Below are 14,760 nucleotides of genomic sequence, written 5' to 3'. Positions count from 1 at the left end.
TTTTCTGCCACGGGGACAGGAAAACTGCACCGCATAAAAGGGAGGATGGATGGGGCCATGTACCATTACATCTTGGGTGAGAACTTCCTTCTTCAGCCAGGGCATTGAAAATGGGTCGTGGGTGGTGTATTCCAGCATGACAATGATCCAAAACACATGGCGAAGGCAACAATGAATTGGCTCAAGAAGAAGCATATCAAGGTCTTGGAGTGGCCTAGTCAGTCTCCAGACCTTAATCCAATAGAAAATCTGTGGAGGGAGCTAAAGGTTCGAGTTGTATATTGGGTTACATCAAGGAAAAGTCAGCTCAGAATAACATCTCTGAGCGAAAGTTGGATTACATCGTGGAACAGCTCACTGCAGTCGTGAGTTCTCAGAATCGGCTCTCTGAGCACAAGAATGACAAGACCACGGACCGCAAGTTTGGTAGCTCGCGGTTCTCCAACGGGAGATTGAGAGACCAGTGTCGGAGTGTTAAAGAACAGCTTTGAAATTCTCATGAGCTGCTCGCATAAAAGAAAAATCAACAACATCAACAACATCAACATCAAATGCGGATACCCCCTCGGCGCCAGCTGTGGGCTCAAGCCTGGAGTCGAACAAAAACTCCCTGGTAACGACTGTGTTTAGACTGTTCTTCCCACTCTATGCAAGGCCACCTGGTTTGGCTGGAAGACTGTTTACTTAGCATGATAGGGCGGAGGACACTTTCTCAGCTGAACTATGGACACACACACACATACATTTACACTGATAAGCACTCACACATCCCCCCTTCCCTTCCAATGCCTTCGATGCTTGTTGCCTCCTGGGAACACGAGGCGGGTCTGGGCCTGCGCTGGAGAGTCGGCGCAGTGACAGGATGGCTGCTGTGTTGCCTGGGATTACTCCTTATCCCCTACCCAACCCTGTTGCTGGTCACGTGCTCTCTATAATGTTGTACTGTGGACATTTAAGTGCTTTCTGTGCAGAGGAGTTTTTTTGTTTCCTGTTCTCATGCTGTCCTCTATAGCCCAGCATGAGTAGAGGTCTCTTTTTTTCCTCTTGTACTTTCCCATTGTAGTGTATATTTCAGTGTTTTTTTTCTGTAATGCAACTGTTCTCTGACTTGTATTCCCATGTGATGTCTGTGTTGTGTGTGTAAGGTCAGGGGGCGGGTTCATTCCACTGCAGGGCAACCTGCCACTGCATGTGGCGAATAAAATTTGAACTTGAACTTGCCAAACAACAGCCACGAAACATGGACTTGGAGAGGATGTGCAAAAAGGAATGGGGCAAAATTTCCCCTGAGATGTGTGAAAAACTTCTGGGCAAATACAAGACACATCTGACCTCTGTGACTGCCAACAAAAGTTTTGCCAACAAGTACTAAAGCACGTTTTGCAAAGGGAGCAAATACTTATTTCTATCATGAAAATGCAAATTAATTTATGACTTTTTTGAAATGCATTTTTCTGGATTTTTTTGTTATTGTTCTGTCTCTCACTGTTCAAATAAACTTACCAGCTGGGGTTCAAATAATTTTTTCCCTGACTGTACTTAGGAACAACATGCAAATAAAACTACATTAGGCCCAAACAACCGCCCAGTTTTAAACAAAACACTAATAACACAACAGTAGCAGAGAGGATGAGGCTGTCATGGTTTAAGATGGAGCCTGAGTCTGTCTACACACACACACACACACACTGGAAAGAGGTGGAGCCATTATAAAAACAGTGAGCTCAGGTGGAGTGAAAGAACGGCTGACAGCAGCCATCCCACTTTCTACTGCAGTGAAACCTGCAGCAAGCAGAGGTGACTCTAAACGTGGGATGGGATACTAGAGCTTATTTATTTTAAGGCTTTTATAGGGTTAACTAAGGGTTGGTTTCGTGGGGGGCTTGACCGGGGACTTTGGTCATAACCTGGATCTGGGTCATAACCAAGGGCTCTGATGGCTCTTGGGTGCTGTTTTTCTTTCAGCTGCGTGCGGTAGGGCAAGTTTGATTCCTGTCTGGGGCGTCTGTATCCAGTAAGGATCCTAGGCTAGACCCCCATACTAACCAAGCCTGTGGCAGCCATGAGCGAGAGAGATAAATATGAAGTCATACTGGCTCGGATGTCGACCAGATCAACAAGCTCAGGTGTTGAGGAACCAGGGCACCCTGATGAGAAGTGAGCTACTGGAATACGAAGGCATCGGTGGGCAAGACATGAAAATAGGGTGCTGTTGGAATACTACTACACAAGTAACCCCAGCAAAAGGGGTTACATGAATAGGATGAGGGGACTATAGAATCTTTGATGCCCAACATCCACATTGACGGCAAATCAACTAGAAGCTCAGTGTTCCAGCATTCAGAGGAAGGGACTGCTCTCACAGCTAGAGATTGATGAGGTACAATACACATGCAACGGCAAGTGGGAGCCAGGATGACAGGGGGGAGATATCATCATGGAGCAATACTGGAAGAGCATATAGGAAAAGAACACAACCCACAACAGCAATGCTCAGTGGGTAGTGGATCTAAGAGGACACCACAGCAACCTCCCTGAACAAGGTCCAGTAACCATCACAGAGGCAGATATCAAGAAAGGGTCTCCAGTATGAAGAGTTGGACAGCACCAGGCCCCGATATGGTTCACGCCTACTGACAGAAGAAGCAGACTGCCACGAGCATCTGGCAGCATACAGTGGGGCAAAAAAGTATTTAGTCAGCCACCGATTGTACAAGTTCCCCCACTTAAAATGATGTCAGAGGTCAGTAATTTGCACCAGAGGTACACTTCAACTGTGAGAGACAGAATGTGAAAAAAAAATCCATGAATCCACATGGTAGGATTTGTAAAGAATTTATTCGTAAATTAGGGTGGAAAATAAGTATTTGGTCACCTCAAACAAGGAAAATCTCTGGCTCTCACAGACCTGTAACGTCTTCTGTAAGAAGCTTTTCTGTCCCCCACTCGTTACCTGTATGAATGGCACCTGTTTGAACTCATCATCTGTATAAAAGACACCTGTCCACAGCCTCAAACAGTCAGACTCCAAACTCCGCCATGGCCAAGACCAAAGAGCTTTCGAAGGACACCAGGAAAAGTATTGTAGACCTGCACCAGACTGGGAAGAGTGAATCTACAATAGGCAAGCAGCTTGGTGTGAAAAAATCAACTGTGGGAGCAATCATCAGAAAATGGAAGACATACAAGACCACTGATAATCTCCCTCGATCTGGGGCTCCACGCAAGATCTCATCCCGTGGGGTCAAAATGATCATGAGAACGGTGAGCAAAGATCCCAGAACCACACGGGGGGACCTGGTGAATGACCTGCAGAGAGCTGGGACCAAAGTAACAAAGGTCACCATCAGTAACACACTACAACGGCAGGGAATCAAATCCCGCAGTGCCAGACGTGTTCCGCTGCTGAAGCCAGTGCATGTCCAGGCCCGTCTGAAGTTTGCCAGAGAGCACATGGATGATACAGCAGAGGATTGGGAGAATGTCATGTGGTCAGATGAAACCAAAGTAGAACTTTTTGGTATAAACTCAACTCGTCGTGTTTGGAGGAAGAAGAATACTGAGTTGCATCCCAAGAACACCATACCTACTGTGAAGCATGGGGGTGGAAACATCATGCTATGGGGCTGTTTTTCTGCCAAGGGGACAGGACGACTGATCCGTGTTAAGGACAGAATGAATGGGGCCATGTATCGTGAGATTTTGAGCCAAAACCTCCTTCCATCAGTGAGAACTTTGAAGATGAAACGAGGCTGTGTCTTCCAACATGACAATGATCCAAAACACACCGCCCGGGCAACAAAGGAGTGGCTCCGTAAGAAGCATTTGAAAGTCCTGGAGTGGCCTAGCCAGTCTCCAGACCTCAACCCCATAGAAAATCTGTGGCGGGAGTTGAAAGTCCGTGTTGCTCGGCGACAGCCCCAAAACATCACTGCTCTCGAGAAGATCTGCATGGAGGAATGGGCCAAAATACCAGCTACTGTGTGTGCAAACCTGCTAAAGACCTATAGTAAACGTTTGACCTCTGTTATTGCCAACAAAGGTTATGTTACAAAGTATTGAGTTGTATTTTTGTTATTGACCAAATACTTATTTTCCACCCTGATTTACGAATAAATTCTTTACAAATCCTACCATGTGGATTCATGGATTTTTTTTTCACATTCTGTCTCTCACAGTTGAAGTGTACCTCTGGTGCAAATTACTGACCTCTGTCATCATTTTAGGTGGGGGAACTTGCACAATCGGTGGCTGACTAAATACTTTTTTGCCCCACTGTAAATGAACCAGCTGCTAGTCAATGAGACACACTCGGAATAGCTAACCAAAGGCCAGACAGTGTTGATCCCTAAGGACCCCCATAAGGGACCAGTCCCATCCAACTACCATCCAATAACCTGCCTCAGCACCACATGGAAGCTCCTGTCAGGCATCATAGCAGCTAAGATGAATAGGCATATGGCTCAAAACATGAGTGGGGCACAGAAAGGAATTGGCATCGGAATGTCATTTGGACTGGAGAAGTGTTGTTGGATGATAACAAAGAGAGGGAACATAGTCAGATCTGAGGGGATTGAACCGCCAGATGGCAACATTGCAGACACAGAGGACAGCTACAAGTAGCTTCTGACCCAAGTCCAGCACCCCAAAGCTGTATGCTAAGCGAAAGAAAGGAGGCTAGGGACTGGTGAGTGTCAGTACCACAGTCCAGGATGAGACAAACATCCAAGAATATATCAGCAAGATGGCTCCAACTGACTGTGCGCTCAATGAATGCTTCAGGCAGCAGAAACCCAATAAAGAAGAGGAAGACAAGGGATCTGCATGAGGTGGCAACATATTACAGGATCAGTGTCTCCACTGGTCTACGCAAAGCGGAGCTGAAGGCCGCTCTGGTGTCTGGGTTGTTGGAGAAGAGGGTGGTTGTAATGCAAGAACCACCGAGCACACCCGGTCCGGATGGACCAAGTGCAGCGCCTCATGTTCCAAGCCAGGTCGTAGAAACGTCAGTGTGTACACCTGTGGGCCAGGGGCTGCCCGAGGGTGGGCCAATGACGCTGCCCCGTTTTGATCCGCTCTCCACCCAGTCATCAGAGGGTTTTAAGAAGGATGCTAGGCTCAAAGTCCGCCTGGCTCGTCTCCAGCTGGAAAAGGAGGAGCGTGAGAGAGAGTTCCAGCTGAGAAGGGAGTTAGAGCTTAGGCGTTTGGATGTGGAACTGGCTAGGGCTAGGGAGGTTGAGCTGAAGAAGGTGGAGGCGGAGACTAAGGTCAAGCTGCGACAGCTGAAACTCCAGCAGGCCTCCTCCCCTCCTGTGGCGGCTTCGCTGTCACAGACAGAGGTACAGTTTGATGTAGGAAGGAATAGTCGTCTGGTCCCTGTATTTCGTGACACTGAGGTGGAGATTTATTTTGAATCATTTGAGCGGATAGCAACAGCCTTGCGTTGGCCGCGGGATGCGTGGGCCATCCTGCTGTAGTGCAAGCTGGTGGGCAAGGCACAGGAAGTATGTTCCTCGTTGTCCGCTGAGTGCAGTTTGGATTACGACAAACTGAAAGGTGCTATCCTGCTAGCCTACGAACTAGTCCCCGAGGCTTATAGGCAGCGATTTCGGGGGTTGAAAAAGGTGCAGGGTCAATCCTTCCTGGATTTCGTGAGGGAAAAGAGTGTCCTCTTTGACCGATGGTGTATGGCCTGTAAAGCTGCAGACCTAGTTTCGGTACGGGAGCTAATTCTCATTGAGGAATTTAAAAATTGCATCTCCGAGCGGATGGCAGTATATCTGAATGAACAGAAAGTCTCCACTTTGCAGCAGGTCTCCACACTGGCTGACGAGTTCGCACTCGTCCATAAAGCCAGTATCATTAAGCAAGAGCGACACGACACACTAGCGAAGGCTAGCAGTGCTAGTGGTGAGCAAGGCACAAGGGGGGAGGTGCCTGTGCCTTGTCCCAGGTCAGACCGAAAATGTTTTTACTCTTTTAAATCTGGCCATTTAGTAGCAAATTGTAAGACCTACAAACAGAAACAGTCAGTCTCGAGGGCTAGGAGTGTGCCTGCTAACAAAGCTAATGCTGGCATGGTTTCAAGATCCAGAATAAAGCTCTGTTTCTTTTGCCACAAACCTGGCCACCTGATTGCTCACTGTTCAAAAGCCAACTCAAAGCAAAATCGATCTGCTTTCAAAAGAGTGAACTGTGGTTCACAAACAGACAAGGTTGCCAGTCATAGGCAACAATTGGGAGCATAATTGCTCAGTGGTGTCATTTGGTGAATGTCAGAGGTCGACTAATTCTGAGCTGCCACCTGTTGATCATCGTCCAGATGACCTACAGTGTGACAGATTGTGTGCGACACAACCATTCCAACCTGCACCTCTGGCTAACCAGCATGCCTTTCGCCATGACCCAGCGAAGAAGCGTCAGAGAAGTGTTGCTGTAAGGCCTTCTAGCTGCCTGACGGGTTCTCCATATGTGATGGCTCAAAAAACTTCTGGCTGTCACTTGGGACACTATGTTGAGGGACTTGAGCCAACCCCATTCAGTGTTTTCAACCCATCAAAAAGGTCTTGGCAGATTTGGCAGGGTATGCCTAACCATTATTATGGTGCATGGTAGGTGAGAGATTTAAGATTTGTGTAGGACATTCTGTGACAAACCACTGGTTTGTATTTATGGGAGGGGGTCTTACAGCCCTAGCCAGGCCTCCTGAAACTGCCCTTGTGTGGGTGTGGTGTTTTTTCTCCGCCTCCTCCTCTCTCTGCCCCTGCCTTCTCTTTTAGGACACGCCTGCTGCTCATCTGCCCTCGTTTACCACCAATTACCCTCAGAGGTGATACAAGCTGGAGAAGAGCAGTGTGGATGTGGGAGAGGCTTCTGGTGGATTTCCTCTGTGCTGGTCAGTGTGTGAGTCTGGTCTAGGTGTGGAAAAGGCCTGCTGTGTGTGTGACCAGCCCCACCGTGCGTGGCTCTTTGTGAGTAGCTCTTAACTGAGCAGTGGTTTCACTTAGGTGACGGCGGCCTCCATTATTTTGTTTGGCCTGCCTGGTTATTGCCAAGAGCAGCGTTGCTGTCTTTTTCTGTTGAAGCCTTATAGTTGTTTTCTTTGTTGAAGTGGTCACCATCTCATTGGGTTGGCTTGTCTGATTTATCATTAAAGCAGCGTTGCTGTCTCTTTTTGTTGTTATTGTTTATATGAATATTGAGGTAATTGATTATAATAAAGATATTTTGTGTTAAATACCTCTGCCTGGCGTTCTTTTCATTTCAACCCAGATCCAACTGTTACTGTCCCCCACCCTCTTCGCCTAGCTTTCATGTGGGGACGTAACACATCATGAAAGGATAGACCCCTGCATGGTATGTACCACTGGCAGATAGAGGAAGTGGCTGACATCCAGAAGTCCTACCAGTGGCTGGACTGAAAGACAGCAAAGAGGCACTAATCATGGCCATTGATAGATCGGATGGCTGTGGCTCAGGAGCTAGAGCAGGTCATCTGCTAGTTGGAATATTGGTGGTTTGATTCCTGCTCCAGTCTACATGCCAACGTGTCTTCGGGCAAGCTACCAAAACCCCCAAGTTGCTCTCAGATAGAATATAAATGGTAAATGGACTGGTTCTTATATAGCGCTTTTCTACTCTCACTGAGCGCACTCAACTCGTGCATTCACCCAATCATACCCATTGCTCACACAAGCACTTTATCTAAGGTTTTTAGTGCTTCTATCCAACATTCACTTGCATTCACACTCCAATGGATGCATCGGAGAGCAACATGGGGTTACACGCCAAGGATATTTGGTATGTAGACTGGAGGAGCCTGGGATCGAACCACCAATCGTCCGGTGAGTAGGTGACCTGCTCTACCACCTGAGCTACAGCCACCCCACAATGTCTGTGAATGCTATACAGAAAGCACTCAGGCATAGAAAAAGATGCTTGTATTAATGGATGTAATATATATAAAGCACATATAATGGAATAACGAATGGTCAAGCAAGGCAAAAAGCAGGACATAAGAACCAGTCCAATTTCAATATTGTCATGTATTTTATCCAACTAGGATCTCTGCATTGGCTTTTAGCATCTGTATAAAACTCTGATGATGTTTTGGTTATATTTTTGCTGAAATATAGAAAATGTTAAAGTATTGTAAATTATTTCCTGCAACCATATATCAATATCACACCATGTGCACTATATTACTTCTGCTCTTACACCACTTCTCATTAACACAGAAGTCTGTTTGCTGTTTTATGCAATTCAACAAGTTACAGATGCTTTTCTTCTTTAGAGGTCTCTGACGACCTCTCAGTGCATCCTTGAACAAGTCTCTAATTCTGAAATTTCTATTAAGAGCATTATTCAGCGAACACACGTTTGGTAGCGCACTTTGATAGTCAGCGCAGTCCATAGATTGCTGTTAAGCCATATATAAGAATAAATAGTCATAAATAATCAAAATAACCAGTACAATGATTAATAATCATAAGCAGGAGATATAATCACACTGACATTCAGCTCTGACCACACCTTATTGATGCAGTGCACAAAGTTCAGGGATTTTAAAAAACACTATTTACATCTAAAATAAATCAACGACAAAACCTTTAATTTCAACTCAAACGCCTCTACACCATTTTGATCAACACCATTCTTTGCTAAACGATTTCAACTGATTTTAGGTAGAGCAGCTGTGGTTAATGTCGCCTTAGATTAAATATTTCTAACATCACACGCCATCCATTAATCTTTAGCATCTACATTAACCATCATATCTAATGTAAGATAACTAACACATTTGTTTGTGACATAAACAGTTTTGTTAAACGTATAATTTACTAAGATGAGTCACCCACATTTCCACGTGTTAATCGTGCTTTGATTGTCTCTGTATTTTTCACTTACGTGCCATGCTTTGGGGTCTCCCCAGTACCGGCCCACCTTCGCACCCGGTGACCGTGCTTATAACATTCCCCGGTAATGGCAAAATATAGAAATAAAATCAGAGATTTGGTCAAATAACGCATCTTGACTGCGTGAATCTACCGGCGAGTCCCTTAAAAGTCCTTTTCAGACGGTTCATTACAGCAGGAATCAGTCGGTTGCTCATGGTTGTCAGCAGAGGATGGACGTTGTCTCGCTCATGGCATCACACTCTGCCTCACGAGGCAGCTGGAGAGGAACGTGTCTGTGTGTGATCCTGCACTCTGCCTGCACTTATTTCCCGCGAGCGAGAGAGCGCGAGAGGAACATCTGCAGCCTGCATGCACCGAGAGGAAACACACACATACAAGTAAGACTGCCACTGTGAGGACTGACAGATAATGAATTCCCTGTATCTATGCTAACTCCAACCTTAAACATTACTTTCTGCCGTTCTTAAAAGGTCCACCACAAACGTCAAGATGGTTCTCACAAAGACAGTTCGCGCGCGCACACACACACACACAGACACACACACACACAGAGCGAGAGAGAGATTATGCTGCTTGGTATGACACAAGAGAGCCAGATTATAACCCCCTCTAAATAAAAAATAAATAAAAACCTCATCACAGGAATCACGTTTCACCCAGCTCAGAGGCATGTTGGAACATTTTAAATGCAACCATTCAATGCAGCGCTGGCTGAAGCATTTCTGGGGATCTGGGCAGAAATATCCACCAAGTCACATGATATCTTATGTTGGTGTGATTTGCAGCTGTACTTAGCAGGAGACCATTTATACCCATATGGAAAAGATATATATAAATCTTATAAAGTTTGTATCTGCCTTGTGTGAAACTTGTATGATAAGAGTGAAAACAGATATAAGATCCCTTGAAAAATTATATGAAACTTGTATGTTTTGGATACTTCCTAAAACAATATATGAAAGTAATGAGAAAGTGGCCACTTTCATGAGTAAATCATGTAAGCTTTTACTATTTCTTTTCCATATGGGTATGCTGCACATGGAGCTCCATCAAAATTCTACTCCTATGACAAAGCCAACATATATTTGTATGAATAATAGTAAACAGTATGTCTTTAGGACCAATCATACATACAAAAAATAGACTAACAAATCAGTACTGATAAGTCCACTTATTTTAGGCTCTCACGTGGGATTGGCTCTCTCTGCCTTAGAGCATCACTTCCTGTTCCTGTTACAACACACAGTGGTGTTTTTTAAGGAAAAACTCACAGATAACATCTTATTTCATTGTGTGATCGTCACATGCTTTATCCAAAGTGCATTCTCTCCTGAATCACCCACTAGTTGTTTCACAGTATTTATCACTGTGTCTTTAGAGATTTGTCAGCTTAGTTTAGTTTGTAGCCGACTCGCTAGCAGCATGGCTTCTTCACCTGTCCCTCCTGCACTGTCCTGCTTCTTAGTGTGTCATATGTTTAGCTACTCATTGGCCTCCTTTAATAATAATGATATTTGTCATAAATGCAGCCTGTTTACAACTCTGTAGTCCAGGAATGCTGAACTGGAGACCTGGCTCCACGCCACTGTAGCTAACAAGGCCCCTATAGATGGTACGGCTGCATGTAGCATAGCCACCATTAGTTCTCACCCAGCAGGTTGTCCCAAGCGGCTGGTAAACAGGATTGTTGGGTGACAGTCAGGAGGAAGCATAGTCCTAAACAGAAGCCCCTGGTACGCCACCAACATGGCTTGAATCATTTTTACCCACTAAGCGGAACAAACTCTGGATTATTGGCGATTCTAATTTGAGACGTGATTCTACAGATACTAGCAACCACAGTCAATTGTCTTCCAGGGACCAGAGCAGGCGACACTGAGGGAACCCGGTAACTGCTTGTTAAAAATAAATGTAACTTCTGTAAAATTATAATCCGCCTCATCAGTAATGACACCTGGTTAAATCAATTATTAATTATTAAAATTATTAATTTTAGAGGTCACTAAAATTAATAATAAACCGGTGTGTAATTTATTATTATTATTGGGGTCCCCGCCCTTGGCCCACATACCTGCTCTGATTGCCACCACCTGCTGCTGATTAGTCCTGTCTCCTCACCCACTATTTGAGTCTGTGGCTCAGAGCGTCTCATTATTGGATCACTGAACACTGTGAGTTTGTGCAGCCCTGGCACGTTGTGTATTTCTGGCTCATATTAATACTTGTTTCTGTATATACATTCCCCAGACTTGTCTGTGAACCTTTCCGTGGATCCCTGAGTGCAGCAGTGTGAACTGGCTTGAGAGGAGCGAAAGTGTGAGTGGCAGAAGAGGAGCGTGTGTGAGCAGAGGAAGTGTGGAAATATGACTGCTGAAGGAGATGTATGTGGATTCATACAAGAAACACTGGTTCTCTCTCCCAGTTTAAATCCCAACTCAAAACCGATCTGTTCAAATCCGCATATTCATTGTGAACCTATTGTTTGTTTATTTCATCTTGTGCTTTTTTGTTTTTATTCTTTATTTTGTCATTCTATTATGGATTTTATTCTATTCTTAAGTGTTTTAATACAATGTGCGTGAGACAGTGGCTATACACAACACTGGGTGAAACAACTACACACTTGAACACTAAGGGGCAGGGCTATATACAGGGAAGCGACAATACAAAACCCGAAATACTACGACGTACCTGTCATGATCCAGAGTCTGTGACTCCGTGTTTATGTTTCAGTTTATTATTATTCTGTGGTTTTGGTTACCTTGGGTGTTTGTACTCTTCTGTTTCATGGTTCATGCTCTTATGTTCTGTGTCCCCCGGTCTGTGTTAAGGTTGTGTGTTATGTCATTACGTGTATGTGTTTCCTGTTTTACTTTGAAGATCCGTGTCTGATCTCAGGGTGTTCAGTTTACTTTTCCCCTGTCTCGTCAGGTCGGATTACTCCCAGCTGTGCCCTCCTTTTGTGTCTCATTCCCTCATTATCCTTCTGTGTATTCAAACCTCGTGTCTGCCTCTGTTAGTTGCTGGTTCGTCTCTGTTGTTCCCCTCGGTCTCCCTGCGTCTCTTTCCTCCGTCCCTGCATCTTCGTTCTGGTTTGTTTTATTAGTTTTGCCCAGTTTAGGTTTTCCAGTTTCATGTTCACCCGCCACTTCTGTTTGTATCTACTCTGTTCAATAAATACTCACCTGCACCAGAGCTGCTGCATTTTGGGTCCTTTCTACAAACGTCACACGTCTGCCACACCGGATGTGACAGTACCCTCCAGTTGTAAGCAAGAATGTGTGAGCAGGGCCCTGTTTCAGGAAGCCGGTTTAGAAAACTCAGAGTGAAAAACGATACGCAGGGTTGAGTAACCCCGAACTGTCCAACTCGGAATATTCGGTTTCAGAAAGGCTGATAACAATTAGTTCAGTCAACGCGGAGTTGCTACAACCCCAAGTTAAGCACGCGCACGAGGATACATAAAGCCCCGATCAGTGGAGCACAGATTAAGCGAGTCACCATGGAGACGGAGGGAAAGAAGGCGCGGTCGACGTATTTCACAGCGCTCGAGGCGGAAATTCTGATGGCAGCATATGCCGACAGCATGCACATCATGCAGAAAAAAAGTAACACAGCCGCAGCTGCAAAGGAAAGGGAGCATGCATGGCAAAACATAGCCGACAGAGTCAATGCGTGAGTGTTAATTTAAACATTGATCTAGGGATTTCCACCCATATAACACGTTATTTTATCATATGTCATTCTATTTATTATGTTATACATTTTATTTTGTGATGTGATGTGAGCGCAGGTGCAACCCAACAGGCCCCAAACGTTCCTGGCAGCAAGTAAAAATGAAGTATAAAAACATAGTCCAAACAGGTAAGGTGTAATTGTATTATGAGCCATAGTGCTTGGTCTGTGTGTCCTATGTAAATCAATTGCAGTTAGAGGCTACAGTAATATACCACCTGTAAGCACATATTGAAATTATCTGAGCACATCACAAGTACACATTTGCCTACTCTGTATGCCCAAATGTGTGCCGTCACAGCCAACAGAAAAAAAGCGGAGGCCCGAAAAACAGGTGGGGGTCCTCCACCACCACCACCCACAGAGGCTGAGCAGTTGGCCCTCAGCCAAAACAGTGGGCGCCCTGTGGCTGAAGGCATCTCTGCGGGGACATCCTCTGTGGCAACAACCCCACAAGACACAAGTGCCTACATAAGGGGTAAATCCAAAACAATACATGGCGTGCATACATCCATTCTGCACAGTCACCTTGACCAAAATGAACTATGTCGTAGTGAAGTTACTGTCCTACTGACAGAGAATGACAGTCATCAAACAGTTAGGTGAATAAACAACACTGAGACACTTGGAAACTGTTAACGTGCTGCACGGGTGAGGGCCCAGGGAGAGACTCACACACACCGAGCTGCAGTGGTACGTCTTTATTATGAGCATAGCAGTGTCCTTTAATTTTGCATACATGCGTGTGTGTGTGTTAACCTCCCACAGGGTGAGCTCCCTGTTCCCAGAGGCATTCCGTACCTTTCCCAATAAGTGTAACATATGAACATATACCTCAATGCAACATAAAGCTCATAAAAGCGTTTCCACCCTGACACCTACTGATTTTGCCTTCCCTCAGTGTCGGTTGTCTCTGAGAGCATACTGACAATGAGGTGTATGGTGATTGGTATGTCTGGTAATTGCCATTTGCGCCCACATAAGTCATGAGTGACCTGTATGAACCCCATATTCTTCCAGTTGACGGTGATGGTGTACTGCATCTGGTGCAGCCCCCTGTTGAGCCAGACCGACATGCAGTTGTGAGTACTCGTAATACTCCACAGACTACATGTGTCAACAGTAGAACAGCAATGTTGTTAAATGTCTCCACCACAGGCACATGATGACGAAACAGTGACAGCTGCTACAGAGGAGGCCGCAACAGAGCCACACTATGAGGTATACAGTGTACAGTGGAAAATATAACAACTGACGACAATGTGGTACTATGATGACACCATGGACTTACTATGTCCCCGGCAGAGTGATGCTGGAAATGAAGAGGAAGAGGGTCCAGCCACTCCTACAACGAACCTTTCCACAGTGGGTTGTTCAGCACTGATTTACAACCAACCTAAGTAGGCATGTACTATGGATGCCAATGCTATGTCCCTTGTTGCAATAGCTCCCTGTGAAGCAGCTGTATAAGACATATCTGGCCAGGAAGATAAGAAAGTGCGACATGGAAATGGTGCACCTCCAGCTGCAGATCCAAAAGTCGAAGCTGGAGATTGTACTGCTGGAACAACAGTTAAGGGTGGGTGGAGTGATCATAGATGGACGAATCATGTCAGTGTTTGTACAACATACTAATATACGCATTTATTCTTTGTGTACAGGACATACAGGGTGACCAATAAAGGCAGTTGACCACAGTATCTGTGTATTTGTTTTGTAACATGTTGGGTTGACGGGTCACAGGAAATGGTTGTGGCATATGGTGTCTCTGACTGCTCTTCCATCCTGTACGTTCGTGGGTGGGTCAGGATGTTCATCGTGTGGATCACTGCTGTTGTCTGGTTCAGCTGGACACTGTTCACCTCTAATCGTGGCAATGTTGTGTAGGATCACACATGCCACAATGATGTCACATGCCCTTTCTGGGGTGACCCTGAGTCCACGAAGGCACTGGAACCGGGCCTTGAGCATTCCGATGGTCATTTCAACTCTGGCCCGTGTCCTGCAATGGGCCAGATTATAACGCTGCTGTGGGCCCGGTTCAGGGTCAGGGTAAGGGGTGAGCAAATAGGGTAGACATGGGTACCCCCTATCACCAAGCAGGTGG

The 14,760-nt window shown here is 45.5% G+C and overlaps 2 protein-coding genes across 2 annotated transcripts in view; one reads left to right on the top strand and one right to left on the bottom strand.

Annotated features, from left to right (window-relative positions):
* The window catches only part of gabrr2a (gamma-aminobutyric acid type A receptor subunit rho2a), a 73,554-nt gene extending 64,516 nt beyond the window's left edge, over positions 1-9,038 (bottom strand). Inside the window, exon 1 of the mRNA XM_085343758.1 lies at positions 8,908-9,038. Within this exon, the coding sequence (XP_085199884.1) occupies positions 8,908-9,029 (122 nt within the window). The 5' untranslated portion in view covers positions 9,030-9,038. The remainder of the gene's footprint in view (positions 1-8,907) is intronic.
* A 3,900-nt stretch (positions 9,039-12,938) lies between these two features.
* LOC146611557 (uncharacterized) lies at positions 12,939-14,328 on the top strand. The gene is made up of 5 exons (XM_085343446.1): positions 12,939-13,131; positions 13,674-13,735; positions 13,812-13,874; positions 13,959-14,018; positions 14,101-14,328. Exons 1-5 carry the CDS (start codon positions 12,939-12,941, stop codon positions 14,326-14,328), a joined length of 606 nt encoding a protein of 201 aa, XP_085199572.1.
* Positions 14,329-14,760: the final 432 nt, after the last annotated feature.

This window comes from Diplotaxodon limnothrissa, linkage group LG19 (assembly GCF_057381915.1).
Source record: "Diplotaxodon limnothrissa isolate DT_005_m linkage group LG19, D_limnothrissa_male_GT1.1, whole genome shotgun sequence".
NCBI lineage: Eukaryota > Metazoa > Chordata > Actinopteri > Cichliformes > Cichlidae > Diplotaxodon > Diplotaxodon limnothrissa.
The sequence above is the reverse complement of the archived record's forward strand: the minus strand, read 5'-3'. Positions and strand labels throughout refer to the sequence as shown.

Coding starts and splice junctions, on each gene's coding strand:
- LOC146611557 (XM_085343446.1), top strand. CDS start 12,939: ATGTGTGCCGTCACAGCCAACAGAAAAAAAGCGGAGGCCCGAAAAACA. Junction 13,736..13,811: donor AGCCAGACCGACATGCAGTT/GTGAGTACTCGT, acceptor TCTCCACCACAG/GCACATGATGACGAAACAGT. Junction 13,875..13,958: donor CAACAGAGCCACACTATGAG/GTATACAGTGTA, acceptor TGTCCCCGGCAG/AGTGATGCTGGAAATGAAGA.